The sequence below is a fragment of the Budorcas taxicolor genome, chromosome 1 (assembly GCF_023091745.1).
Source record: "Budorcas taxicolor isolate Tak-1 chromosome 1, Takin1.1, whole genome shotgun sequence".
Lineage (NCBI taxonomy): Eukaryota > Metazoa > Chordata > Mammalia > Artiodactyla > Bovidae > Budorcas > Budorcas taxicolor.
Genome location: NC_068910.1, coordinates 185,991,804 through 186,018,953, shown reverse-complemented (window position 1 = coordinate 186,018,953; position 27,150 = coordinate 185,991,804). Strand labels below are relative to the sequence as shown.

The 27,150-nt window shown below is 37.5% G+C and overlaps 1 protein-coding gene across 2 annotated transcripts; it reads right to left on the bottom strand.

Moving 5' to 3' along the window:
• Nucleotides 1-2,882: 2,882 nt before the first annotated feature.
• On the bottom strand, nt 2,883-26,827 carry PLSCR1 (phospholipid scramblase 1). Of its 2 annotated transcripts, XM_052641341.1 has the most exons (9): nt 26,577-26,827; nt 21,874-21,899; nt 17,864-17,905; nt 14,373-14,575; nt 13,042-13,084; nt 10,250-10,470; nt 8,194-8,355; nt 5,430-5,591; nt 2,883-3,008 (listed from the first exon to the last, which is right to left on the bottom strand). In XM_052641341.1, exons 2-9 carry the CDS (start codon nt 21,884-21,886, stop codon nt 2,976-2,978), a joined length of 879 nt encoding a protein of 292 aa, XP_052497301.1. In that variant the 5' UTR covers nt 21,887-21,899; nt 26,577-26,827; the 3' UTR covers nt 2,883-2,975. The 2 variants fall into 2 exon arrangements, with proteins under 2 accessions (XP_052497301.1, XP_052497309.1); XM_052641349.1 differs by lacking the exon at nt 8,194-8,355.
• Nucleotides 26,828-27,150: the final 323 nt, after the last annotated feature.

Here is a 27,150-nt window from a genome sequence, read left to right as displayed (position 1 = left end):
TGGGGGCAGGAGGAGAAGGGAACGACAGAGGATGAGATGGCTGGATGGCATCACGGACTCTATGGATGTGAGTTTGAGTGAACTCCGGGAGTTGGTGATAGACAGGGAGGCCTGGCATGCTGCAATTCATGGGGTCACAAAGAGTCGGACATGACTGAACGACTGAACTGAAATGTAATATGAATACCAGAAGAAAGACAAAGAGATGAACAAACAGAAGAAATGTTTGAAACAATAACAGAATTTTCTCATATTGTCAGACATCTACCCACAGGTTCAGAGAGCTTAGCAAACATGAGGCAGGAAAAAAATGAGGAGAAAAAAAAGAAAAAAACCCTACCCTAGCATATTATTTTTAAACTACATAAAATCAAAGATTAAAAAAGATTGCAAAAGGAGCCAGGAAAAAAACATCATACCTATAGAAAAACAAAGATCAGAATAATATCTGACTTCTGTTTGGAAACCATGCAAGCAAGAAGAGAGTGGAATGAAATATTTAGTGAGAGAAAAAACCAATAACCCGGAATTTTGTATATGATGAAATTATTCTTCAAAAGTTACAAACAAATAGGTCATTTTCATTAATTTTCTTGTATATGATAAATCCATTTCCTTAGAGACAGCAGTCTGTTTTGATTAGAAACATTCTCCTCGCTCCATTTAATTTCTGCTTCTGGAATTTATGTTGTGTGTGACTTGATGTGGATTTATGTGTTCTTCAGGAATTACCTTTTCTCTCTGTACTTTGTGTTAATCTGACTTCTGGGATTATTCTTTAAAATATCTTTTATTGTATCATGTTATCTTTCTACCAAATGCAATCTATTGTTCCAGTGTCTCCATCATACTTTAAAGGGTGGTTATCATACTTTTCAACTTTATTAAAACTTTTCCTCATCAGAGTGTTCCTTTTTCTCTCCTGCCTGTTCCAGAAATAAATATGTAACATTCCTTCAAATCTCATTGAGATTACCAATGAAGACATTTGTTGCAAGTCCTAGTGTTTTTTATAAATTTGCAGCTTTCCACGTATGATGAGTCTTCTCTTTCTAAATATTTAATGAGAGCATATTCTGGTGGCTCAGAGGTTAAAGCATCTGCCTCCAATGTGGGAGACCTGGGTTTGATCCCTGGGTTGGGAAGATCCCTGGAGAAGGAAATGGCAACCCACTCCAGTATTCTTGCCTAGAGAATTCCATGGACGGAGGAGCCTGGTAGGCTACAGTCTACGGGGTCACAAAGAGTCAGACATGACTGAGCGACTTCACCTTACCTTACCTCACCTTATTCTTCTAGTATTTAAAATTAAATGGGTTCTACAGATAACGTGTGGGTTTCTGCTCAGATCTTCTTTGTGTAGTTGAAGAAGGAAGGAACTGTTCAGATAAGTTATAGTTTTACTTTGCTTACCCAGAGATCTTGAGTTCTGTCCCAAGGAGGAGGAGGAGTAGGGGAGATTGGGAGGAGGAAGGGGAAAGTGAAAACAAGACAGGGATAATGTTAGTCCTTTTAGCCTCATTTTGGGTTGACTCTGGCATCACAGCCAGCTTGGAAAGCCTCCCTTCTCTAACTGGCATAACTAATGCCACTAGAATCCAGCTGTGCAAATACCTCACTATATCTGGCATGCTGTCTGTACCAACTATAAACTGAATGTTAGTGCCTGGTTATACCTCATCATTGGATGTGACAACTGGTGAATTATTTAGGCTAGTGAAAGGTGGTCTAGCTATGACTACTCCTCCAGCTCCTCTGGCATCCTTAGGAGCTAGTGGTGCTGGAGTTCTGCTGTGGATAAAAGAAAATCTCCCCTAAGCTCTTTATTTCCTAAACACACTTTTCCTTTCCATGAGGTAAATGGTGGGTTGGATATCTCTCACTTGATTCAGTTTTCCCTACAAAATAGTGTATAAAAATTGCACTAACTTTCTGACAGGAAGAAAACTCAGTTTCCAGCACAGGCATATACATATTTTATCAAAGATTATCATACGCTTTAGCTCTTTAAAGATTTGAAAGGGAAAGTGAGGTAAATGTGTAAAGTTCAGAATATCATGTGAATTGACTGTTCACAGTTTATTTAAAAACAAAAATCAAACATTCAAAGAACTATATCAGCAATGTTTTATTTCAGTTATTTAATTATTGGCAAAAATAATCTAATATAGACCATTATAAACATTTATACTCAGACAGAATGAAAGAATATAGAACAGAAGCTAATTATTCCATATATAATTACTTCAAAATATTATAGTATCCCAGTTTTAGAGTGAGTGAATCTTTAAGTGTGTCCTTCTTTGGTACACAATCATTCTTTTAATCATGAAAAATCATTAAAATTTGGTAATTTATAGTCTTGTCAATATAAAAATGTTAATAGTTGCAGATTATAGAAGTTAAATATAGTGTGATTTTCTGAACAAAAAAATACAATTGACAATATGAATATTGAGTATTATTTAAGCATAATTATAAAAATAAACACTGAAAATTACGTTCATTTTGAACTTTTTTGAATATACCATTTTTGCAAAATAACAGTTGTTACATAGGAAATAGCTAGATTTAATAAAATAATATATGTTTATATTAGTAGTACTTTAAAAAGACTTTAATTAATTTTGCTGTACAGATTGAAAACAAAGCAGAAACTCTAGTTTAAAGTAATTTATCATAGGAAGTTATGTTTAAATGTAAAAATTTCTATATCCTTTCTCCAAAATGCACAATGAAAAAGAAAATGTATAAAAACATTTATAAGTAAGTGATATAGAAAACAAACTCTTTAATTTGAAAAGTAAAATTATATGCCTGAAGCTTCAGGTATCCTAGTATAATTTACACATGCTATAATAAATCATTTACATAAAGAAAAAATCCACCCAGTTTTTCTTTTACATAGTCCCAATCAATATACGGACTTCAGATTTTCTGAGACTTTCATAAATGTACTACCACACTCCTGCTCTCTATTTAGTAGTCATTTCAAAGAACATGAAGTCCTAGAGAAAAACAAAATACAGAAATGAGTTTTCAGCACCAAGCAGAGATCAGGTCTCAGATGCATAAATACTAAGGGATCTGATGAAACACAATAACATACTTGCTAAACAAGAAAAATCAACTGTAATACGTAGATCTAGGAAAAATTGATAGCTTTAACTTTCCAGTTTAATGGTAATTAAATCCTACAATTCGGTTAACTTATTGATACCTGCATGAACTTAAGTAATTCTCAGGTAATTTCCACTTTTTTTCATGCTTCTTAGAATGTTCCTCTTTCAATCTTTCTTCAACTTTTTGAACTCCTTCTCTAGTAACATAACTTGTGTTGTGACTGTACATGGAGCCCCATGTACAATCTTTAGATTGTTTCAGGAGAATGGCAGCCATCTTAGACTTAGAATAACATCTTAGAATTTTGGAGCCCAATTTTATGACTTCTCTTCCAAGCCTGTCTCTCTATTCCTCAGTTTGTCTTACTCCATCAGTTTCTAACCAAATCTTCATCTTTATGACTTCTAAATTGTATGGATTTTAGTTCTCTCACATCTGTCATTTTCCTTTATCCCTTTATAAAGAAATAACTGAACCTTTATAACCATTCACTTGTAGTTGCACTAATACAGTTGGTCATCAGGATTTATTGTTCTAAAACTTGGATTTATAATTATTTTTATTTATACGTAGCTTAAAACTAACCAGTTAACTAAACAATTTTTAGTATCTTTCCAAGGTCTATAAGAAGTTGCCCAATCTACCCTATATTCACTTCTTAATAACCCCACTCCAGTATTCTGGCCTGGAGAATTCCATGGACTGTATAGTCCATGGGGTTACAAAGAGTTGGACATGTCTGAGGGACTTTCACTTCACAACCCCACCAACACCCTCCAGTCCCATATCTTATCTAAGCAGACATCCCAAACTATTCTCTGTGCCCTATACACATCGTATCTTTGGTTATGGTGTGTAAACCGTTGGTTAAACAGTTCCCTAAGATTAAGATTACAGTTTTCTTCTCAGGTGAAATAAACATTTGTTGAAAGCACAATTTTTAAACAGAATTGTGGTTATCTTTAAAATGTTGTATAAAAAATATCATCTATCCCAAATTAGATAGAATAGCATATTAAAGTCCCAGTGACTACTCACCCAGCTTAGTTCACCAATTAATCTATCCCTTATGTTCCCCTGGCTTCATCTCCCTTATTTAAAAGCAAATCTGTGATAAATAACCATATCATTTCATACTGAAATACTTCAGTATATACCCTTAAAAAATATGGACTGTTTTGTTTTTGCATAACCATAATAACATCATTTTAAAAACCTTAATAATTCATTAATATCATCAAATAGCCTGTGTTCACAAATGCATGAAGGTCTTGTAAATGTCTTTTTATATTGGTTTGTTTAAACCAGTATCCAGAGTCTACAAATGATATTAAGCTGGTGTTTCTCTTTTCATTTTTATCTTCCTGATATTTATTTGTTGAAGTAACTGAATCTTTTTATGTATGTTCTCTCACTTTTTAGTGGGTTTTTTTTTTTTTTTCTTTCTGATTGCTTCTGCATATCAGTGTTTAAGATAATCTAGTGGCTCCAAACCTCACTTGCATTGCAATCATATGACAGCTTGAACACTTGATGGCTTGGTTCCATCTCCAGATTTAGTTTACTGGATCTGGGTACAGTCTTGACATAGGGAGTGCAAAAGCTACCCAGGTGTTTCTACTGTGCAGCTAAGGTGAAAAACCACTGCTCTGTCCCCAGAGACCTTGACATTGGCCACATAAGGAATCATCTAGGGAGCTACACAAACTTTTAATGGTGTGCTTCTGATTTAGTTAAACTGGGGTATGGCTTACTACTAAAAACTTCCTAGCTAATTTAATGTGAAGACAAGTTCAGAATCAATGCTGTATTCCATATATTTCCTCTCAATTGATAGTTCCATCCAAGACTTGATCAAATGTACACTCTTACTGCAGTTTGTATTTCTGTATTAGATGGTTTAATAATGAATAAGGAAAAAAATGTCCTTGTTTCACTGAGACTTATTTCATTTAAACACACTAGAAGATTCAAACTCTTCTCCAAAGTACCAATTTTTTTTTGTTGTTGTTATTGGTGGTGGTGGTGGCTTTTTTTTTTTTTAACCACTAAAACCAGAACTTCTCCTTAACATATAACATCCTTCTGGTACAGTGTGAAACTACACAGACCCTCCAGAGAGAAGCTAGTCACCTGTGAACCAAGAGTAGCAGAACAAAACGGAATTTCAGAGCTAAGATTAAACAGGACCACTTTCAATAAAACCTACAAATTTAAGGTCATTTAAATATATAAAATTTAAAAAATTATTTCAGGATAAAACTAGAGAAACCATCTGTACCCTAGATTAGCAGGAGAAAACTTACAATGAGGAAACATGCGCCGAGCATCACAGCTTTCATTTTCACATCAAGGTCTAACGGGAACTGGATGCCAAAGTTATCAGCATCTGTAAATAACTCTCTAATAAGGCCAGTCCAGTGCTTGGAAATCTTGCCAACCACATACTTCTCATCAAGAGATTTAACCTAAATTGAAAAAAGAAAAAGGACAAAAACTTTTAGCAAACTAATAAAGCTACTTTCCAACTAGAAGTAAAATGAAACCAATATTAAAATTATATATATGCCATCATAACTGTGAACATTATATCACTCAGTAGATGCAGGTAGATTCCTATATTTACTTACAGATTCATTTTAAAAACTTTATTTGCTACAGAGAACTAATATGAAAGTAGTTTAGCTGAAATAGTTAACATTTTCTATTCTCCATTAAGATATACAGTAATAAATTAGTTGAGTCTACCCAAAATAAAATTCAAGCAGGAAAAGATACAACTGTGAAATGATTCTTTGAATGAAATTTCTAGAAGCCATCTGGTCGGGGGAGCGGGTAGTAAATGAAACTCTAATCTGACTTTAGCTTAAGATTAGTACAGAAATTTGACATAGGTTGAGTGTTTAAAGGGGATGGAAGGACTCAGGAAAACATAAAATGCCAAGAGGCTGGAAAAGAGGACTGGCAGTTTTGAGTGAAGTAAACTAACCAATAAGTAATTTGATGGGATGCCCCAGGTCAAGGCTTGGGGTAAGACTGGACAACAGAATGGGACTGAACAATAGAAGAGGAAGGATGTATGAAACAGAAGGACTCCAAAGTAAAGTTTTTCTAATTTTATGTTTCTATCTGAGTAAAGCTCAGGCCCATGATAAGGAACGGAACACCTTGTAGCCAGTGGAATGAACCTCACAAAGTGGGCATTTGGGGGCTGAATGTAGCCCACACTCACCAGGGTATTTATAGGCAGGGCTGTATCAAAACAGCAAGAGATGTGTCCTTTTCAAATGTACACAAGGTACCACACATGCTGGTAACAACATTTGAAGCCCTATTTTAGGTTGAAACCAGCTACGTAAATGTGGGGAGATTAAAAACAGTTGACTCATTTTATCTGAATGCAGATAGTTAAGTTCTTTAAAAGCCTGAAATAAACTTCTACTATGAATGATGTTGGAGAAGGCAATGGCACCCCACTCCAGTACTCTTGCCTGGAAAATCCCATGGATGGAGGAGCCTGATAGGCTGCAGTCCATGCTAAGGGTTGGACACGACTGAGCGACTTCACTTTCACTTTTCACTTTCATGAATTGGAGAAGGAAATGGCAACCCACTCCAGTGTTCTTGCCTGGAGAATCCCAGGGATAGGGGAGCCTGAAGGGCTGCCGTCTATGGGGTCACACAGAGTCGGACATGACTGAAGTGACTTAGCAGCATGAATGCTGTGATAGCCTGGATTACTGTTCATCAAATAGTCATTTCAGTGTTCTCCCTCTGAAATCCAGTATACTTCCCTGCACACTGAAATTAAGACTTGGCCATGTTCCTTGTTTAACCAATGGAGGGTTAGTGGATGTGACACCAGCAGAGATCTTGGCCTTCATCCTGCTCTCCAGTGATCAGCCACTAAAAATGCATGATCCAGGCAGCTGCTGTTGATACAACTCCAGAGTGAACATACCTGGAGAAGACCTGAGGCCAACTTACAGCCTAAATCAGGGCCATCTGTCTAAGCCTAGGTATATATCCTCCAGACACAGCTAACCTTGAGATCCATAAGCATGAGAATAAATTCCTGTTTTCTTAAGCCAATGAGTTTTAGAGGCTCTTTGTTCTGCTACAATGGCAAAACAGACTAATACAAATTCCCTATTGCACACTTACATGTTTCATCTGCTAATAGATGTCATCTAAACACCTTACATTTTATTTTTAATTTGATTATTTTTAATTTTAAAAAAATTTTAAATTAAATATACAAAAAATAATTTATCAGCCACCACAATCCTACTACTAGACTTATAAGATATTAAGATTTCCTTTTTTTTTGATTCCTACAGAAAGAAATTTAAAAATTCACTAAAAATTTATGTAAGAATATGTAAATTTTTAATGGAAAGGAACAGAAACGTATATACGGATGTATAACTGGAAAGTCAATAGATTAGATGATTTTTAACTAAGTACTAAAAAGAAAATCTTCAAAACAAAAACCTATATAATAAAATGATTTCAATTTCTAGAAATAATAAACTTGTATTATATTACTATTACATTGATTAACTTACAAATTTAATACAAATAACTGATAAACTATTCTAAAAAGAAACCTATAGGTTCATCATAAGGGGGCCAGCCCTGCTCAGTTTTAGAATTTGTCCCTTCTGTGGAAATCAAAGATGCCAGAGATTCTGAAGAGGGCCTAGAGAACTGATAGCCTGTGTTTCAGACTAAGGAAAGACCATATGCTTTGGAAACCAGACATTAATGACAAGGTTAATGTTCCACTCAAAAGGGATAATATACAGAAACCACCATGTTTAAATGTTAGATGCTTTGTTTATATTTATTTGACTACAAATCTCTGCTTCTCTTTTTCCACTTAGCATAATCACCACTAACACTTAATCAGAGCAATAAACATCTCTCTGACCAAAGATAAATGTATGAGCACACTGAGTCCCTCTTGGAATATCGGGACATAAATATTCATTTAATATATTTGTAACATCCTCCCAGCTTATTTTATTAACTAGGAAAGCAAAACCTGTAAACATTATCAAGTCTTACCTCAAAATCAATATCTGTACAACAGCTACAGACGATACACGGACCAGAAATTCTTAGTACATCCTCTCGCCTCTCATTTTGAATTGTAAGCTTTGGCAGGCAAGGGTGCCAGGTCTGAGTAACGTAACCTACTGGGACGCCAGGAGGAGCCTGGATTTCTATCTACAAAAGCAAAAGAATATAAAAATTGTTTGTCAGACACTGTTCTAAGCATCAGTTAACTCATTCTATGTCCTTACCAGGTTGTTACTATTATCCCTATTTATAGAGTAAGTAAGGGGAGGAACAGAGAAGTAAATTAACTTGTATCAGATTCCCCAGCAGCAAAGTGGAAGAGATGAGACACCAACTCAGGGAGGCTGCATGCCCAGTATCTACTCTGAGGTACTGCTCTGTCAGTCTCGTATATTTTTAAATTTTCATACTTATGAAAAATCTAAATTATTAAAAGCTATTTTTTAAACTCCTTTAAAAATAGGGGTTTAGATGTATGGACAGAGCCCAGATCACCGGAGCAATCTTCAAATAAGGTCAGTAGTGCTAGGATGGAAAGAAGATGGGGCCTGGAATCTTGAAGCTGAACCTCAACTCTGCAACCTTGAGAGCATCTTGGCATGTTCATCTGTAACTGAGGTCTTCCCAGATCTGTTTATTAAGGCCAATTATATGCTAACATGCTCTATAAATTGTAAATAATATTCTACCAAACTCTGTTTTACCTCAGCTATTCTCGAGTATTATTATATCTAAACTAATTGACATGGAAAACAAAATAATTCAGTGTGAACAACTTCAGTTATCCTTTCAAAATCAGTGCAGTATTAGACACCAAATTTCCATGTGCTTGTAGTTCCGTCTGCCTTGCTCTCACAGCTACCCGTGAGGATGACTGGGGAACCCAAGCAGCACTGGTCTCAGGCCAGTGGAGATACAGGCAAAGGTCAGCTTCCTATAAACACTCTGTGCCCTGGTGTCCTGCCCGAGACCCACGTTCTCTGTCAGAGGGCTGTCAAGTGCTGTGGAAGAGACACCTGCTCTTTATGGGCCTGAAGGTACTCACAACTTGCAATATCCTGTAATAGGAATTACAGGAACTCAAATATACTACTCTTTCAAATGGAGAACTGAAAAACATAGGAATTGAAATTTCTCAGAGGGAGCCTCTTCTAGGGTAGCTCCCTGTGTGTGTATTCGTGCCCAGTCACGTCTGACTCTGTGTGTCCCTAGACTGTAGTCTACCAGGTTCCTCTGTCCATGGAATTTTTCAGGCAAGAAGACTGGAGTGGGTTTTCCTACTCCAGGGCATCTTCCCAACCTAGGGACTGAACCTGCATCTCTTGGGTCTCTTCCACTGGTAGGCAGATTCTTTACCACTAAGCCACCTGTGCTAAGTCATTTCAGTTGTGTCAGACTCTTTATGACTCTGTGGACTGTAGCCCACCAGGTTCCTCTCTCCATGGGATTCTCCAGGCAAGAATACTGGAGTGGGTTGCTATGCTCTCCCTTCAGGGTATCTTCCGAATTCAGGGACCAAACCCATGTCACTTACATCTACCTCCATTGGCAGGAGGGTTCTTTACTGCTAGTGTCACCTGGGAAGCCCTCCTTAGCTCCCTGTAGGTTGGCTAAAATTATGAGATGAACATATGTGTTCTTTTTCTCACTCTTCTGTCCACTTGCTACTGGGATGGCATTTGAGGATATTCCCTATGGGGCCCTCATCTGGCTTTGGCCAAGCTCTCATGGTCATTTCAGGTAAGGGCCTTGACCAAGGCACCCTACATTCTCAGCTCTCCCTGAAGACCAAGAAGTCTGGTCTCTGAGATCTCTGATCTCACCCCAGAGGGCACACTGCTCAGGACTGTGGGCCAAACTGATCACTCCTTTCCACCTGCCTGCCTTCCTACAATTTACTCTCAAGGATAAACTAATAGCTGGTGAACCACTTCACCTTTAAATCTCATTTTATTATATAAATTCACTGATAAGGTGAAAATTCCTACAGAACTACTTTGCAAAGTATTTGTAAAAATTACCGTGTTAATCGCTCACCCACCTCTTGCAGGCAGCAGGGAAAACAGCAGCTGGCACACCGTAGTGGTCTTTCCAGAGTTATGACTTCTCGACCCATATTATCAAGAATCTTCATGGTAAAAGGCCTAGCAGGCCCACAGCAATTTCGAGTACAACAATCAGTATCCTCTGCTGCAAAGTAAATCCTCTGTCCAAGGCTGTTCTTAATTTCATATTTGTTATTAGTTTCAAAACCTATTAGGACTAAAAATATAAAAAGAGGGACTCATTATGTCTACATCATTAAAAGAATAATCAGTCTATCCTAAGATGCTATAGTGTCTAGCTGTACCATTTTTAGATGGTACTTCATTTAACACAGGAGGAAGAAAAGGAAAGGTGTTTAGAAATGATCTAAATATAGAAAAAAAGTGAAGGGGATGGAGGAGAGGGTATTAGAGTACAGAGAAATTTGGAATTTCTATATGAGACACAAGGGCTTCTTGTGTCTCTGTGCCACACAGGTGGCACAGAGGTAAAGTGCCTACCAATGCAGGAGAGGCAAGAGATGGGGGTTCAATCCCTGGGTCAGGAAGATCACCTTGAGCAGGAAATGGCACCCTGCTGCAGTATGCTTGCTGGGAAAATCCCATGGACAGAGGAATCCCACTCTTCCCATCCCTGGGGTTGTAAAGAGTGGCACACAACTGAGCAACTGAGCACACACGCACATACTTGTCCACAGCCCTCATTAACACGAGTCGTAGGATATTAGAAGTCATCAAAATACTGAGCAATGAAAAAACAGAGGGACAAAAATCAGTCTCTAATATTGGTGTGGATGGATTTAGATAAAAATGTTCTTCACAAGTTTCATCACCATGACCTCCCTTAGGTGTCTTTGCTATGACTTAGGCAGACCCTGACTCTGCCTTTAAAAGAGCCACCCTTTACCTCAATATCCACCTGTCAAATATTTTATGTAAAAAAAGTTAAAGTAATCATGAAATGGGATCTATTACCTAAGTGCTTCTTAAGTAAACTAATCTCAAAATTCTTCAGCTTGTTTATCTGTAAAGTGAGATAAGTGAGCTTATACAATCTGTTTCTTTCTAGTTACTTAAAAAATGAAAACAAATACAAGAATTCTATGGTTTTGTCTTTATTATCTCTTAAGTTTTGAACTGGGACACGTCTCAGGTGCTAAAAAATAAACTGAGTAATCTTTTCTCTATACTATTTATAATGTTAAAATATAAACTTGCAATTTAAGATAAAAATAAGAAAATTAGATATCCTTTTTAAAAACTGAAGAATTTATAATTATTAAATTTGAAATTTACTTTGTATTTCATGACTAATATATATATATATTTTTAAATATATGCAAAACTTATAAATCTGAAAACTATAAATGGAGTGCTATATAATGTACAGTGTCTGATTTTTTGGTTTTTATAATATCAAAAATAAACTCTAAAATGAATCATTAAAAAAACTGAAAATTCAAATTACCATACTCCTTTCCAGAGAAAATATAGTATAAACAAACTAATAAAAATGAGAACATGATGAGACTCCCTGGTGGTCCAGTGGTTAAGACTACGCTTCCAATTCAAGAGGTGTGGGTTTGATCCCTGGTTGGGTAACTTAGATCCCCCATGCTGAGAGGCATGACCAGACAGTAAAAAAAAATAAAATAAATAAAACTCCCCACAGAGAATTCCCTGGTGCTCTAGTTGTTAGGACTTCATGCTCTAACTGCCGAGTGGGTGGGTTCAATCCCTGGTCAGGGAACTGAGATCACACAAGCTGGGCAGCAGGACTGCGCCCCCCTCCCACCCCAAAAAAGAGAACATTAAATTTCTAACAGTGAACATCACAAGTAATTTAAGTAGAATAAGCAATTATATATTCTAACCAAATATTAACCATATTACTATAGTAGTACAATTCACTTTATTATTCCTATCAGTGGTAAAGAACTTTGCAGAGATGTGAAGAAAGATTTAATAGATATATTCTAAAATCTATTAGAGTTTTCACTGAATTGTCTATAAGGAAAATACATTGGTTCATGAATTTACCCAGGCTCTCTTTTCCCTGGCAGCAGTCCTAAAACATCTACTGGCTTTCTTAAGTTTACTTTGCACCTGAGGAGCCCTGGACCAAAGGAAACAACTGTAGGAGTCAGGCCCCACTGATAGGAATAGCAGTGATATTCTAGGAAGTCAGGTGTTTTGGCTGGCTGGTCAGCATCCTTCAGTGCAGTGGCCCTGTGCCCAAGGTGATAATTCAGAGCCCGTGTAACAAAGGTTTTACAGGGTTCATCTGAACTCCCAAGAAAAACCATGGACAATAATGAGGTTTTCCAAAACATCCCCATCCATCCAAATTCAGAGTTCATTTACTTTGGAAATGTAGTAAGGTAACTGAACTACTGCTTGTGACTCTTTGACAATCTCAAGCTCATCACAAACTGGGGAAAGAAAAGTTGAAGAGATAGAGGTTAGAGTGGGTTAGTGATAGAATCACTGAAGTGATTTCTAGAGAGAAAATTGAACAAAAGTAAGTTTTGATTGGTTTCCTCCCAAGTCATAGTCTGTATCATGAGGACAGATGTCCAGCTTAATGGTATTTTAGCACTTGACTATTAATTTCAAAAACTGAGCTGCTGATAATCCTTATCAGGATTATCATTATCACAGAGACATTTTTAAAGCCAGGTTTAATTTCAACATCCCTGAATGTGTTATATCTGTGTTTGATGATATGCTTTTATCTGCATAAATATCCTCTCTTCCTAGAAATATGATAAATACAATGAATACATACCTTCCAGAAGTTCCATTTGCTGATGAATCAATAGCTGATCTATCTATTATAGTAAAAAAAAAAAAGAGCTGTAACCATGTTATTAAGCCAAACAAATTAACATCAGTGTTTGTATGTTTTAAAAGAATGTATATAATCAGTTATCAACATTTATCAATAGTTAATAACTGTTTGTATCACTTCTAGGTATAAAATTAAAGTTAGTATATTTTTAACAACTACTGAAACATGTTTATTTTTAATGTGGGCAAATTCAAGTCAAGCAAAATTGACTTACACTGGAATCCCTATAAAATTAGGAAAAAATGTTCCTTCCAGAAAGGGCCTAAGAAATATTAAGACCTTTTCATCCATTTAAAGAGCTTTTTACTACAAATAAAAACATTTTTCAAGTGTGCTTAATATCATTTATAGTAGGTGATGACATCCCCAAATATATTGTAAGGGCTTAATTTTTCTTAAAAAATAATATACTTAGGGTATTTATTAGAGAGTTTAGGAACTATCAAATTCTTATATTATATGCTGCCCAAGTGCATTATGGGAAATTAAATTAGTGCAGAGTGAAAGAGAGACAGCTCATTTGCTGAAAACTAACTTACCAGATTTCTAATGCCAAACAAATACTAAACCTCACATTGCTGAGGCAAGCCATTATGCTGTACAGTTTTTTCCTTATTGGTAGCATTAATAAAATTTGGTCTTCCAAAGAACAAGCAACATAAAAATGTAATTTTCTAATTATTATAAAAGGTAGGTCATATTATACACAGATTATTAACTCCTTTCTTAGTACCGCTTGTGGAAAATGAACACTAAATTGAGTCTGCTGTTTCTTTCCAACTCCTGGGAAATTATTCAGTGTTGGGATTAAAGGGCACAGTTTTCAGAGCCAAGGTCCTGTAAGTAAAAATATGTTCCTACTTCCTGTGCATTTTGATGTTGAGCAAATTATGTAACTTCTCTGTACCTAAGTTTCTTCTTCTGTAAAATGGTGATAATTATAATACTTACACATCACAGAATTTTTTTAAAAGAATTAAATGAGTTACTACATGTATTACACTTAGAAATAAAGCATGGAAAATAGTGCTTACTAAAGGTTTGCTATTGGTTGTTAGTGCAGATTATATTCAAGATCATAGAACACACAATTTCCTAAGACATTTGCATTTTGCTCTAAAAGTAAACCTGACCTAGAAGAATTAGAGTAATTTGTTAGTAAAGTTGTTTATTGTTTCACACTTTTGTGAATTAGTTAATTGTTAATCTCATTAAGTAAACTGGGAGCTCTGTTTTGTTTTTAATGAGTGTTTTAGGTATTGAATTACCTGAGTTAAATATTCCAGTCCTGGTGGGCAGTTTAATGGAGGTAGTGGTGCTGGCATCCATGGTACCTGTGTGGGCTCTCCTGGGTGACCAGTCACTGGCTGGTATTGGACAGGAAGGCCGACTGGGCCAGGACTTGCATAGTCAGGTGGTGGCACTGGATAGCCAGCCTGGGGGTCAGAATAGCCGATATGTCCTGGAGGTCCTGAAATATGAACATGTGAAATAATTCGTAACTGCACGGAAAAATGCAAACCAAGTCTTTTAGGATCACCCCAGTTGTCTATAAACTACAATTTCTACTCAGAAGAAACAGGATTTCTAAGATATTTTTAAATCTTAAGATATTTAAGATTCTTAGGATTCTAAGATATTCTTATCTTTCAGTGATTTTTCAATGAGGAATCTGTGGTTTCATGTCCACTCCTATTTTGAGGGCTTTAGGCTCTGTGTACAGAGTTGCCACACAGACTTACCCTTATCAGTCAAAACTCAGAGGAAAATATGCCTGAAAACTAAGGAAGTAAAATAAAGTCAACAACAATCTAGAGTCAGGTACATAAAACTTCTGAAATGGCTTCTTGCAAAAGAGGGATGGCATTGAGTAGAAAGCCCCAAATAGAGGCTCTGAGTCAGCATTTCTATGGCCAAACCACCTTGTGAAAAAATGATTATAGAATTCTAACAAGTGACATTTCCTATACGTACAGTTCTGACAGTAGTTTTGCCCCTTTGTTGTATACTCGACAACATCTGGAGACCCTTCTGGCTGTTACAATTGGAGGGTAGAATTAGCCTCAGGTGGGTAGAAGCCAGGGATGTTGCTAAATAGCCTAAAAGCACCAGAACAGCGCCCTGAAAAAAAAAGAATTATCCCTCCGAAAATATTATGGTGCCTTTGTTGAGAAACCCTCATAAAGGGGTAAAGGCATGTCATTCCTTCCACTACTGTCCAGATACTCCCTTGGGTTAACAGTTTGCCTGAAGTTTTAACCCATGGTGTATTCCATTCCTAAAACCCTCCACATAGGAAAAAAAAAAAAGTTTAATTATGATACTTACATTACAAATTTAAATTTCACAATTTAGCAACTTTCTGGAAAATATAACTTGAGAATCAAGGAAGGTAAAAACTTCTAGCAGGCAAAATTGTCTCAAGTATTTATTAAGCACAGTAGTGGAAGAAATTCAATAAGTATTTACTCTATTCCACATGAATTTGTGATTACAAATATGAAGCTTTGTAACTTTATAATTTAAATGAATAGTCCACAGAGGAACTGTTCCATAGGAATGGAATATAACTTCAAAGAAAATTCTATGTCCTACAATATTTTAATAGTTGTTGGTTGTTTTCAGTTGCTAAGTCACGTCCAACATTTTTGGAACCCCATGGACTGTAGCCAACCAAACTCCTTTGTCCGTGGGGTTTCCCAGGCAGGAACACTTAGTGGATTGCCATTTCCTTCTTTAGGAGATCTTCTCAACCCAGAGATTGAACCCATATCATCTGCATTGTCAGATGGTATCTTTACAATTGAGCCAGCCACTAGGGAAGCCTCACCCATTAGGTACTGTCTGTAACATTAACATATCTATTTTTAAACAGCACTAACTATAGTGAAAAGATTAAACCATAGGAAGCCAGTGAGGGAGAGATGTGAATTAACTGGTTACATTATTAGCATTATTAAATCTTCACAGGATTCTTTGAGAAAATAGTTATTTTCCAAATCAATGGATTAAATAGGCATATGGAATTACCTGAAATAATATTTCATTTACTTAAAGCCCAATTGATTTAATATATTACTAATATAATGGCAAATATTTGTCATTTATTAATTGTAAAGCATTGTGCTGGGTGTTTTACACATAGTCTCATTTAATCTTCAGACCACCTGAATTAAAAAATATTATGCCCATTTTATACATAAGAACTGAGGCTTGGCGGTATAGCAACTTGCTTAAAACCATTACACAATGATTAAATATAGAAGCCAAAACTTGAAGCCTGATCCAGTCTCTCTATACCTGTTTTTGCACTTGCATAATTGGGATAATTAATAGTGTTTACCCTGTTAATATTGTCTGACAATTAAATGAGTTAATCCACAGTCGGCATGATAAACTCTCAATTTTAATCCATCACTGTTGTTAGCATCATTATCATAAAAGACCTATACTACATGAGCCTTAGACTTGAGAAATAAAGTTGAGCTATTTTTCTCACAAGCTCGCCAGTCTGGTTATAACCTAGTTATGTACTATCTACTGTTATTTAGCCATGGGTGGATTAAAATATCCCCCAAGTGCTAATAATTCTCTAAACACCAACCATATAAAATTTTCAAGTAACAGTTCTCAGCCCTGGCTGTACATTAAAATCACCTGGGCAATTAAAAAATTACTAATCCCAGGGTGCCACAACCAGAGCTTCTGCTTCAGTCTTCCTGGGATGGTGCCCTGGTACTACTGTTGTAGTTAACAAGTAATATTTAAGCCTATGCACCTCTGAGAACTATCATCTTAGAACCTTGACAGTCTTTCTACTTCACATTTTTTTAAACACAAACATCTGGAGGAGATCCAGGCTCCACTGAGAGGTTCCTGGCTAGACAGCTAAACAAGTCACTCAGCTCCAAGGAGATATGTTTGCTCAGAGTAGAATACAAAATGCATTAACCCTTGTGGCCAAACTGGATCCCTTTTGATCCTAAGTCCTGGTCTCTCAACATGTAGCCTGCCTACTTGCAAATGAACTCTGCCATCTGGTAAAGTTCTGGAAATGCTGATGACTGCGTTTGTCTAAATGAAAATCTCTGAAGTCTTCTGGGCAGTGGTTCAAAAGAAATAATATATTCCTTGGTGTATGTAGTGATATGACTCAGTTACTTTTCTGAGAAAGGCAAGGCACAGTTGAGTATGTATATAAAAGTAAAGCTTTCACATTTTTGTGTTTCAAAATGAAAGTGAGAATTATCCCAGGTAGCTATGTTTCCGTTGAGTGAAGCTTCTTCCATGTTTTAGCAGTCATCTCTTTTGCATGACAATCACTGAACACAATTAACTCCAGATAATAAATAACTCAAAAATACCCAGAGACAAATCTCCTAAACAAATGGAGAATGAATAAAATCTGTTACTTAATATGTATATTTTGGTTTTTAATTTATGTGCAACATTATATTTCATTTGCTGTCAAGTCACTACTGTTTTTATTAACACTATATCCTGTATAGAAAAAATATTTTAATGATCTTTATGATAACATATAATCAAAGAAAAAATCAAGAACTACACTGTCAATTTCATTTTTGCCCCCTTAATAAAAGACACTACTAAAATACACACAGAGATAGGCACACACATACAGACGTACACACACACATCCTTTGGGGAATGTCCATAACTGATAGTTTTCTTTTTTTTTATTCTTTAAGCCAGTGTTTACTTGGGAATGCTGCTGATGGATATTCAAGGGTATACTCACCTGTTAAATTTGTTCCTAGGTGTGGAGCATTTATTTGCATATCTGTAATTCAACAAAAGGTAAACATATATCTTCTTAAACATATATATACATATCAGAAAAATGCATAGTTCTTAGGTAATTTCATTTACATGCACTCGTGCTGTATTGAAATAGTGTGGATTCTTCACTTAACAAAAGTGGTGCCTGTAATCAAAGGTAATTTGCAGTAGAATCCTGGTTCAAATTCTCTTTGAATAAAATATGCAGCTAAGTTACTGGTACTGAATTTCTATTTCTCAAAAAAGTTTGACGAGTGTTCTCTTCCATATTTTATTTTGTTATGAGGAAAAAATAGATTGTTTTAAGACCACATATAGACTGTGGAGAAACAGATAAATGAAACTAGTTGGATGTGGGTTTGGTAATGGAAGGATTATAGGTGATTTTAAAGCTATCTATAATTGTTGCTTTAAGAATTATGTTTTAAATATTTAAAATTATACATGTACTTCAGTATTTAAATATCCTTTTAATACTTACTCTGGAACTACCCCATTAAGTTTATACCATAGGAAATTCCTAGTATTTGACTGATTTTGACTGACAAAAATCATAACTGAGTTAATTACAACAAACACATTACATTTTGCTATATGCTAATCAGTGTGCTTTCAATAATCTCAATGTATGCACAAATTTGTCAGTTTCCTATTTCTTCATATCTGCATTTGTCTAGTCATTCTTTAGCAACCACCTTGGCCAGAAAATAAGTATTTATTAGCATGTTCTGTGTCACACCTCAGTTAGGTTCAATGGCTACACTGGCTCTGCCTTTATGGAATTTATGGTCTAGTAGATACTCGGTTAAAGTGTCTGCCTGCAATGTGGGAGACTCAGGTTCGATCCCTAGTTGGGAAGATCCCCTGGAGAAGGAAGTGGCAACCCACGCCAGTATTCTTGCCTGGAGAATCCCATGGAGAGAGGAGCCTGGTACAGTCCACGGGGTGGCAAAGAGTTGGGCACGACTGAGCGACTTCACTTTCACTTTCAGACACTCCATTTATGCAATGTTCTCCTTTCTTTCCTATGGCTTATTAACTGTAAATTCAAAATAGTTTATTTTTGAATAATGGGGACATTGGAAGGAATGATGCTAAAGCTGAAACTCCAGTACTTTGGCCACCTCATGTGAAGAGTTGACTCATTGGAAAAGACTCTGATGCTGGGAGGGATTGGGGGCAGGAGGAGAAGGGGACGACAGAGGATGAGATGGCTGGATAGCATCACTGACTCGATGGACGTGAGTCTGAGTGAGCTCCGGGAGTTGGTGATGGACAGGGAGGCCTGGCATGCTGCGATTCATGGGGCCGCAAAGAGTCGGACACGACTGAGTGACTGAACTGAACTGAAGAATGAATGTAGAAGAAAAAGTTGACCAGACTTTCAATCTGAAACATTTCCTGTCTGTTTCTCTATTATGTACCTTGAAAGACCACTCAAGTCATATGATTTCACAGGAAGACTTGGTCATGCCCCACTCCTACCCTCTTTTCTTCCCATTATTGGCTTCATAATAACTTCAGCTGAATGGAGTCAATGGATACTGTGCAAATTCAGGTAACAGAAAATCCTCTACTTGAGTTAGGGCTTTTCCTCATATGGACCACAGCATACCCCAAATTATCACACATCACTGCAATATCACAAGTCATTCTGTCCTAACCATCTCTTCTTTTTCTGTCTTGGCTTCAGGTGAGTGGGCCAGCTCCAGTTCTCTAGCTCCTCAGGCTCTTCCCATAGCCCCCTCACAGAGTAAGACTCAACAGATCTCAAGGAAACACACTACAAGTTCGACTTAGAGACCCATCCTTAAATGGTATGTCACATTTTGGCACTTCTTACCAGGTATCGCTGTTTGAACAATAGTAAACACACACACAAATCAAGGAGCTCACAGACTCAAGAAATTAGGAGGCTATAATCTCTGGGGTTTCAGTATCAGAGCAACAATCCCAGTTTCAGGAATTCCAGGGGTAAGTTATAAAAAGAAAAACAACAAGTGAATGGGTAAGTGCTCAAGTAGATCAAAGAGCAAATGAATTGTGGATGTATTTGTGCAATGCAACTTCAGTTCAGTTCAGTCACTCAGTCGTGTCCGACTCTTTGCGACCCCATGAATCTCAGCACGCCAGGCCTCCCTGTCCATCACCATCTCCCGGAGTTCACTCAGACTCACGTCCATCGAGTCAGTGATGCCATCCAGCCATCTCATCCTCTGTCATCCCCTTCTCCTCCTGCCCCCAATCCCTCCCAGCATCAGAGTCTTTTCCAATGAGTCAACTCTTCACATGAGGTGGCCAAAGTACTGGAGTTTCAGCTTTAGCATCATTCCTTCCAAAGAAATCCCAGGGCTGATCTCCTTCAGAATGGACTGGTTGGATCTCCTTGCAGTCCAAGGGACTCTCAAGAGTCTTCTCCAACACCACAGTTCAAAAGCATCAATTCTTCGGTGCTCAGCCTTCTTCACAGTCCAACTCTCACATCCATACATGACCACGGGAAAAACCATAGCCTTGACTAGACGGACCTTAGTCGGCAAAGTAATGTCTCTGCTTTTGAATATGCTATCTAGGTTGGTCATAACTATTTTTCCAAGGAGTAAGCGTCTTTTAATTTCATGGCTGCAGTCACCATCTGCAGTGATTTTGGAGCCCAAAAAAATAAAGTCTGACACTGTTTCCACTGTTTCCCCATCTATTTCCCATGAAGTGATGGGACCGGATGCCATGATCTTCGTTTTCTGAATGTTGAGCTTTAAGCCAACCTTTTCACTCTCCTCTTTCACTTTCATCAAGAGGCTTTTTAGTTCCTCTTCACTTTCTGCCATAAGGGTGGTGTCATCTGCATATGTGAGGTTATTGATATTTCTCCTGGCAGACTTAGAATAACTTAAAAAATCATAGGACTTTCATATTGTCAACAAGTTATTTTATTGTTAATTCTCTATATCAGTGTATATATATATATATATATATACACACACACATATACATTCTACTTATGTACACATATACACACAAATTCATACATTTGTATATATGAAGCTGAAGAGATAAAAGGTAATTATGACCATGACCCAATCAATTATTTAAGTGATTTGAAGCATCTTAAAGCTTACAGCAAAGAAAATAGCTTAATATTATATGAATTTACATTTTGAAAGTTTTTAGTATTGTTAATTAAATTAATATAGCATATATTAAGAAAAATCATGAAACTTTGTGAAAGAAAGTCAAGGTTTCTGGCCCTAAAGAGGATCTGATATATATGTAGCAAGGCTGGCATTGTGGTAGAGATAAACATCTCTTTGGTATCTAAGTAAAGATAGAGAATAGAGAGCCTTCCGAAGACAGGATTTTTTTTCCCATTTGATTTTTTTTTCCTCTTCAGAAACTTCGACTTTTTAAAAGACAAAGTCTTTTATTACATGTTTGGCCAATACTCACCTTACTTAGAATTTTCTTGAGGAAAAAAAAGCCAGAAAATAAAGACATATTTATTTAAACCTATTCAAATGTGTATTTTATGAGATATATATTGGGGATGTATCAGAGCATTTTATTACAATGCCCTGGCATATTAAGTCCATTGTTTATTGAATAATATGACTTGAATAGTCTTTTTTTTTTTGTATATAAAATGTACAAAGAAAAGGGAAGCCTGATTCAGATGAAGTGTAATATTAAATTATATATTTTCCAGTAAGCCTAAGATTTCACTTTTTTTAAGCCTAAGATTTCATAGGTTTATCTAAGGCTTTTTTACTTTTAAAGGGAAAGTTAGTGGTAGTGGATATTTGTGTATATCTTCTCTATAGTCAAAACACTGCCCCAGACTGAGGGTTCTGGAACATAAACAACACAAACCAAATTCTATTCTTTCAGAAACTGAATAAAACATTTTGACAAATAATACATTAACATGAGATTTAATATTATAGGAGGAAAATAAACACTTAGATTACTTACTTTGTTTGTCCATGATTTAAACAGTTCTGAAAAAGAAGACCTGATATAAATACATAGGTCAAATATATGTAAAAGGATACCCGGAAACTATATACACACAAGATACTCCTCTATTCATCTAACCATTGAGAATCTGGTCATTTGAACCCTTCGCTCTTGACTCTGTTTCCCACTGCTGTGTTTCTGAGTAGGATTTTAGAAATTGTGGGTCAGTCCAGGATGGTGAACGATTTCTAAAAATCTTGGGAGGAGAGGGTCCAAAGAGGAAGGAAGACAGAAAAGAAACACTGTGAGCCCAAGGCCCTCCAGTTAAAAACTTGAGCCTTGCAATCTACACAACCTACAGGGAGCATGCAATCCAGGACCGAGCTACAGTACTGGGCTCCAGCTGTGGTCCACCATGAAAGGGAGAAAGGTTAGCTATCAGGTCACACTATTGCAGATATCTCTGGAATCCCAGAGCCTGAGGATATTTTCTGCCCAGCTTGAACAGCAAATTTGAGAAGGCCTGGCCCCCTGTTTGTATATCAATAAATGATTTTTAGCCTAAAAATATACACCCAGAGGTTGTAGAAGCTGTTTTTGTCTTCTAGTGACTTGATCCCATCCTAGTCTTTCCCTCTATTACCTAGTCACTACTTTTTCCATTTCTCCACCTTAAATCCCAACCCCGGTGTGCATGTTAATTATAATTAACACATTAGGCAAAAACTTGCTACTTGACTGTTTTATCTGGGACCTGCAAACTAATATGAATCAGCTCAGCCCTTTCCAGGCCATCTCCAGTCTTTGCTGCCCCTTTAATAACTCCAACTACTGTGTTACCCTAAATGATAAGTAAAAGCCAACTGATCCTTCCATATCCTTAACTAAAATCTGGTGTTCCCGAGAAGAAACCACATCCTTCCTCTCTCCCAAATTATTGATTTGTCATTGCCTGTCATAAGCATAAATTTTTATAATACAGCAAAGCTCTTAAATATATTCCAATTATAGTCACCTCTTATTATATATACTCAAGAAGTTCAGTAATGGGTTTTCTTAGCCTTGGAAAAATTAAAAAAATATGTTTCTTGTTGCAGTGTTGACTTTTTGGATTTTTTTTAGAACAATAATAACCTCTGTTAGCATTAACTGGTCAGAACAAAAAAATTAACATCTTATGTTTTTCTGCAGTTATTCTAGAACAGTGAACAATAAACTAAAAAACACAAGTAACAAACGTATGCCAAAAGTTTTCAAAGGCCATATTAGTGTTTTATGTTCTATCACATGAACTAAAAAAGACTAAATTCTTATATACAATAAGCCATGATTACTTTTGTCAACACTCATTTCTGTGATCAAAGAGTGTATATTAAAATTTATACTCATTATCTTCAAATGTACTAAGAGTTCCTTAACATATATAAAAATTTAAAACCTAATAAATTCTGGAGTAGAAATGGGTAGTATCCCTTAATTAACACACTAGTCTAAACAGCTCAAGTTTTTACTTTACCACTGTTTCTCATAGGATCACTTTATAAGTATGATTAGTTTTTAAAAAATGTTATATGGCTCTTTAATCAACTAAGCAATTTTAAGGAAGTACTGTTTCAGTCATTCTTCCTTTTCCTAAAAGGCCAGAAGGAAACTCAGTTCAAGGAAAAATCTCAAATAATACCTGGAGATATTAATTTTAGAATTAAATAATTTATTTTTATGAGAAAATCACTGAATTAGTAAAAAAAAAAAATCATTGTTTCTGGAGGGCAAGTCTATCCATCTGAAATGAACTTTGAGTCGTAACGTATAGCTTTGTGAGGATGAGTATCCATTGGTAAAATGACAGAACAAAATCTGTGTCCTCAATTTTCTGTAGGTTTTAGAATTTTCACAATTTCATAATATCTCAAGCAGGAAAAATGGTATGTTATAAGCTCTGGTACAAAATGTGAAGTAACAGTGGAACCTGTATGTGTGCCAGGTAGAACAACGTATTTGTGGACTAAAGACATCCCCCATGTTCATCCCTGTCTAGTCTCCCTTGCTGTTTTAAGGGTCTTTTGGTTTTCTTAAACTTAATTGGTCTATTACAAGATATAACATCACTCAGTTTTGGAAATGACTGGGTGGTGTGTCCTGGATGAATTAATTAGTTAATTAATTCAATATAACTTTTAAATAATGTCTTCCACTGCTCCTAGTAAGAAACAAATCACAGAAAGACTTCCAGGAAAATCATATTTATCTTTTAGTAGTAGAAAAAGATCTCTAATGAAATCATAGTATATACTGTACCACTGGAATCGTAACTGCTTCAGGACAAATACAGAACTTCAAATTATAATTGGATTACTACACACTCCTAACCTGTTAAATGAGAGCATCTGAGGAAATTAAAGCATCATATACTATACATATATAAGCATATCTCTGTCAGATTTATTCTATCAGACCTATTCTATTGGTGCTCTGGGATATTAATCATAAACCTCTCCTACCAGGGAGAAGGCAATGGCACCCCACTCCAGTACTCTTGCCTGGAAAATCCCATGGATGGAGGAGCCTGGTAGGCTGCAGTCCATGGGGTCGCGAAGGGTTGGACACGACTGAGCGACTTCACTTTCACTTTCACCAGGGAGAAGGAGAAATAGTGCAGGTCATATACATTTATGTTCCCACAATTCATATTCCAGGAAACCCTTTGACCCATCTCTTGGGGTTCTGAAGTTTCTATCTTATTGTATCAAGAAATATTAAAGTATAACCTGCAATTCAAAGAGCAAATATCCCTAATTTTTGAAAGATTCTGAAACTACTATGCCTATAAACTAGGCATTAACTAGATTTGGATTACTTATCCAAATCCACTTCTTAATTGCCTAAAACCAAGCCAGTTAACATTTGTCTCCAAGTCCCAGGATGGGAATATGTGTTATTATATATGTGTATACATACATCTGTAAATATTCACTCAGCATAGTTTGTGCCTGTTTTCCAGGAATATTGCTTGAAGGCACTATAACAATCATTAGGACAAAATGACGGACAATTAACAATATATTATTACAAATACTAGTGTTATGAATAAAAATAATGGCTCTATAAAAAGAGTTATGGGGGCACTAATTTAGATGGTGGTGGTGGGTTGTCAAAAAGTGAGATCTGAGTGCCAAAGGCAGTTTAAAATCAACCAGGCTAGGGAGGTGTGTATGTGTTTGTGTGTGTGTGTTGGGGTGGGGGGGGGCGGTGAGGCACTGAGGCAGGGGGAACTGTAGGGGTAGAAATCCTACGGCTGGAGTGAGAGAGCTTGGCTCATTCAAGGTTATGAAGATTTGTGGGTGGCAGAGCAAAGAAAGAGATCATTAGACAAGAAAATGGAGAGGTGGACAGGGAGCAGTTCTTACAGGTTTTCTGTCTCTCTAAACTCTCAAAAGCCAGCACATGGATTGTCAGGACAAGACACTTAATTGGTGCTTGTTGATTGATTCAACAGTGTGTTCAGTATTATTTCACTCCCTTCAGTCAGAAAGAACAGTTACCAATCAGATGTGAAGGTTGGCTAACCTGTGATTCAGCCATCTTATCTGATGTTTCTATCCAAATGCAGAAACCTACTCATTTCCCTTTCCATTTCTTTGTGCTTGTTCAGCATTCAAAGCCCCCATTTATTTTCCCCATTTCTTTGTGCTTGTTCAGCGTTCAATGTCCTACAATCCTAATACTTGCCAGGGTGCTATTAAGAGAAAGTTCTATTGTCAAGAAAGTTCCAGGAAGAAGAAGGGTATCCTGAGTCGCCTGATACTTCCCACTAAGCAAGTGGCACCTACATTAACCATGCATCTCAGACTGCTAAACTAACAGAAATACTGCCTGCCTGTTCCTGGAACTGGGAAGTGGCTGTTCCAGGACTTGCTGGAAGAGCTGTCTAAATAAACCACATGGGAACCAGACAGTGAGCCTGGAGAAGCAGGGGCTTGGTCAGATATTAAAAGTAATAAATCTAACGTTACTGAGCATATTCTGCAGTGCTGAAGTTATACATCATACTCTAACTCTTGTAACTTTTGATCGTTACCCAATTTCAGATATGAGCCACGAAAGGAATGTGTAGGAGGAAAGCGCCCAGGATTCCACAGATATCACGTAGTAGAGACACGTTCAAGTCAGGCAGGTGGATTCCTACTTTACCTTCTACGTGATAAACCACCTGTCTTGGCAATTCTTCCTGTGTTTCAGGGTCCCTAGCATAGTTTTGGCTCCATCCACAATCCTAATTCATACTTCTGTTCAAAGGCAGCTAGCAGGCTCTATTAATCGTCCCTTTGATTTCCCTCAAATGCTGGCAGATAACCCTTGAGTCCAGGCTCTGGTCACGACCCAGCGCCGCTCCGCGTCGTTAAGAGATGGGCTAAACTAATTCGAACCTACACGGCGGTTTCAGGCAGGAAATACCTTGACCTTGGAAAGATTCTGAGACTGGCCAGGATGGGACCGGGACGCCCGGGCCCCGGGCTCAGTCCCTGCTCAGCTTCGGCGATCGCTTTTCTAGGCCCCCAGCCCCCACCCTCTACCCCCAATCTCAGCGCAATCGCAACCCGCCTGCCCTCGCGCCCCTCGCTCCCAAGTGCCCCAGCGCCCCTCCGCCCACCCTGGAAACACGCGCTGCCCCGCGCCGGGTGCTCGTCCACCTGTCGGCACAGCTGCTCCGGCGCTACCTGCGGTGAGAGGAGCTGCGGGAACCCGGGCGCGGGGCCTGTGCTCAGCTTCCAACGCTTGGCGATCGAGCCTGCTCCTTACACACAACCTTGGCTGGAGTTACCGAGGCTTCTGAGCGATGTCGATGACGAAACCCGTGGTTTCTAGTTTCGTTTCCTAAATCCTGGGTAACAAAGGGGCTTCCCGCCCTCTTCCTCACTTGGGCAGGGCTTCCGCGTCTCTGCGCGAGACCTGGGGGCTGGACCGACGCCCCGGTGCGGCGAGGAGAGGCTGTAGGCTACTTTCCTTGCCCCTAGAGCGGCTCCAAATACTTGGGTCTTGAGGTTCAGGTCCGCGAGTAACTGGGAGGTCGAAATCAGCTGGAAACTTACAAAGTTATTAACAGGGAGTGGCCGCCTCCGGGCGGACTCGGTGCGGAGTTTCCTTTACGGTTGCCTTGACCGACCTCCTTCCCTTTGAGTCCCGTGGCTTTCCAGCCAGGAAGCAGAAGGCACTAAAGAGTACACAGGGCAATGAGTTGAGATTGTTTCTCTCTTTAAACAAGCCTTTTTCTGTTTTGCTCTCTGCTCTCTC

Coding starts and splice junctions, on each gene's coding strand:
- PLSCR1 (XM_052641341.1), bottom strand. Junction 14,576..17,863: donor CCTAGGAACAAATTTAACAG/GTGAGTATACCC, acceptor TTCATATTTCAG/GACCTCCAGGACATATCGGC. Junction 8,356..10,249: donor TTCCCTGCTGCCTGCAAGAG/GTGGGTGAGCGA, acceptor TTGCTTTTGTAG/ATAGAAATCCAGGCTCCTCC.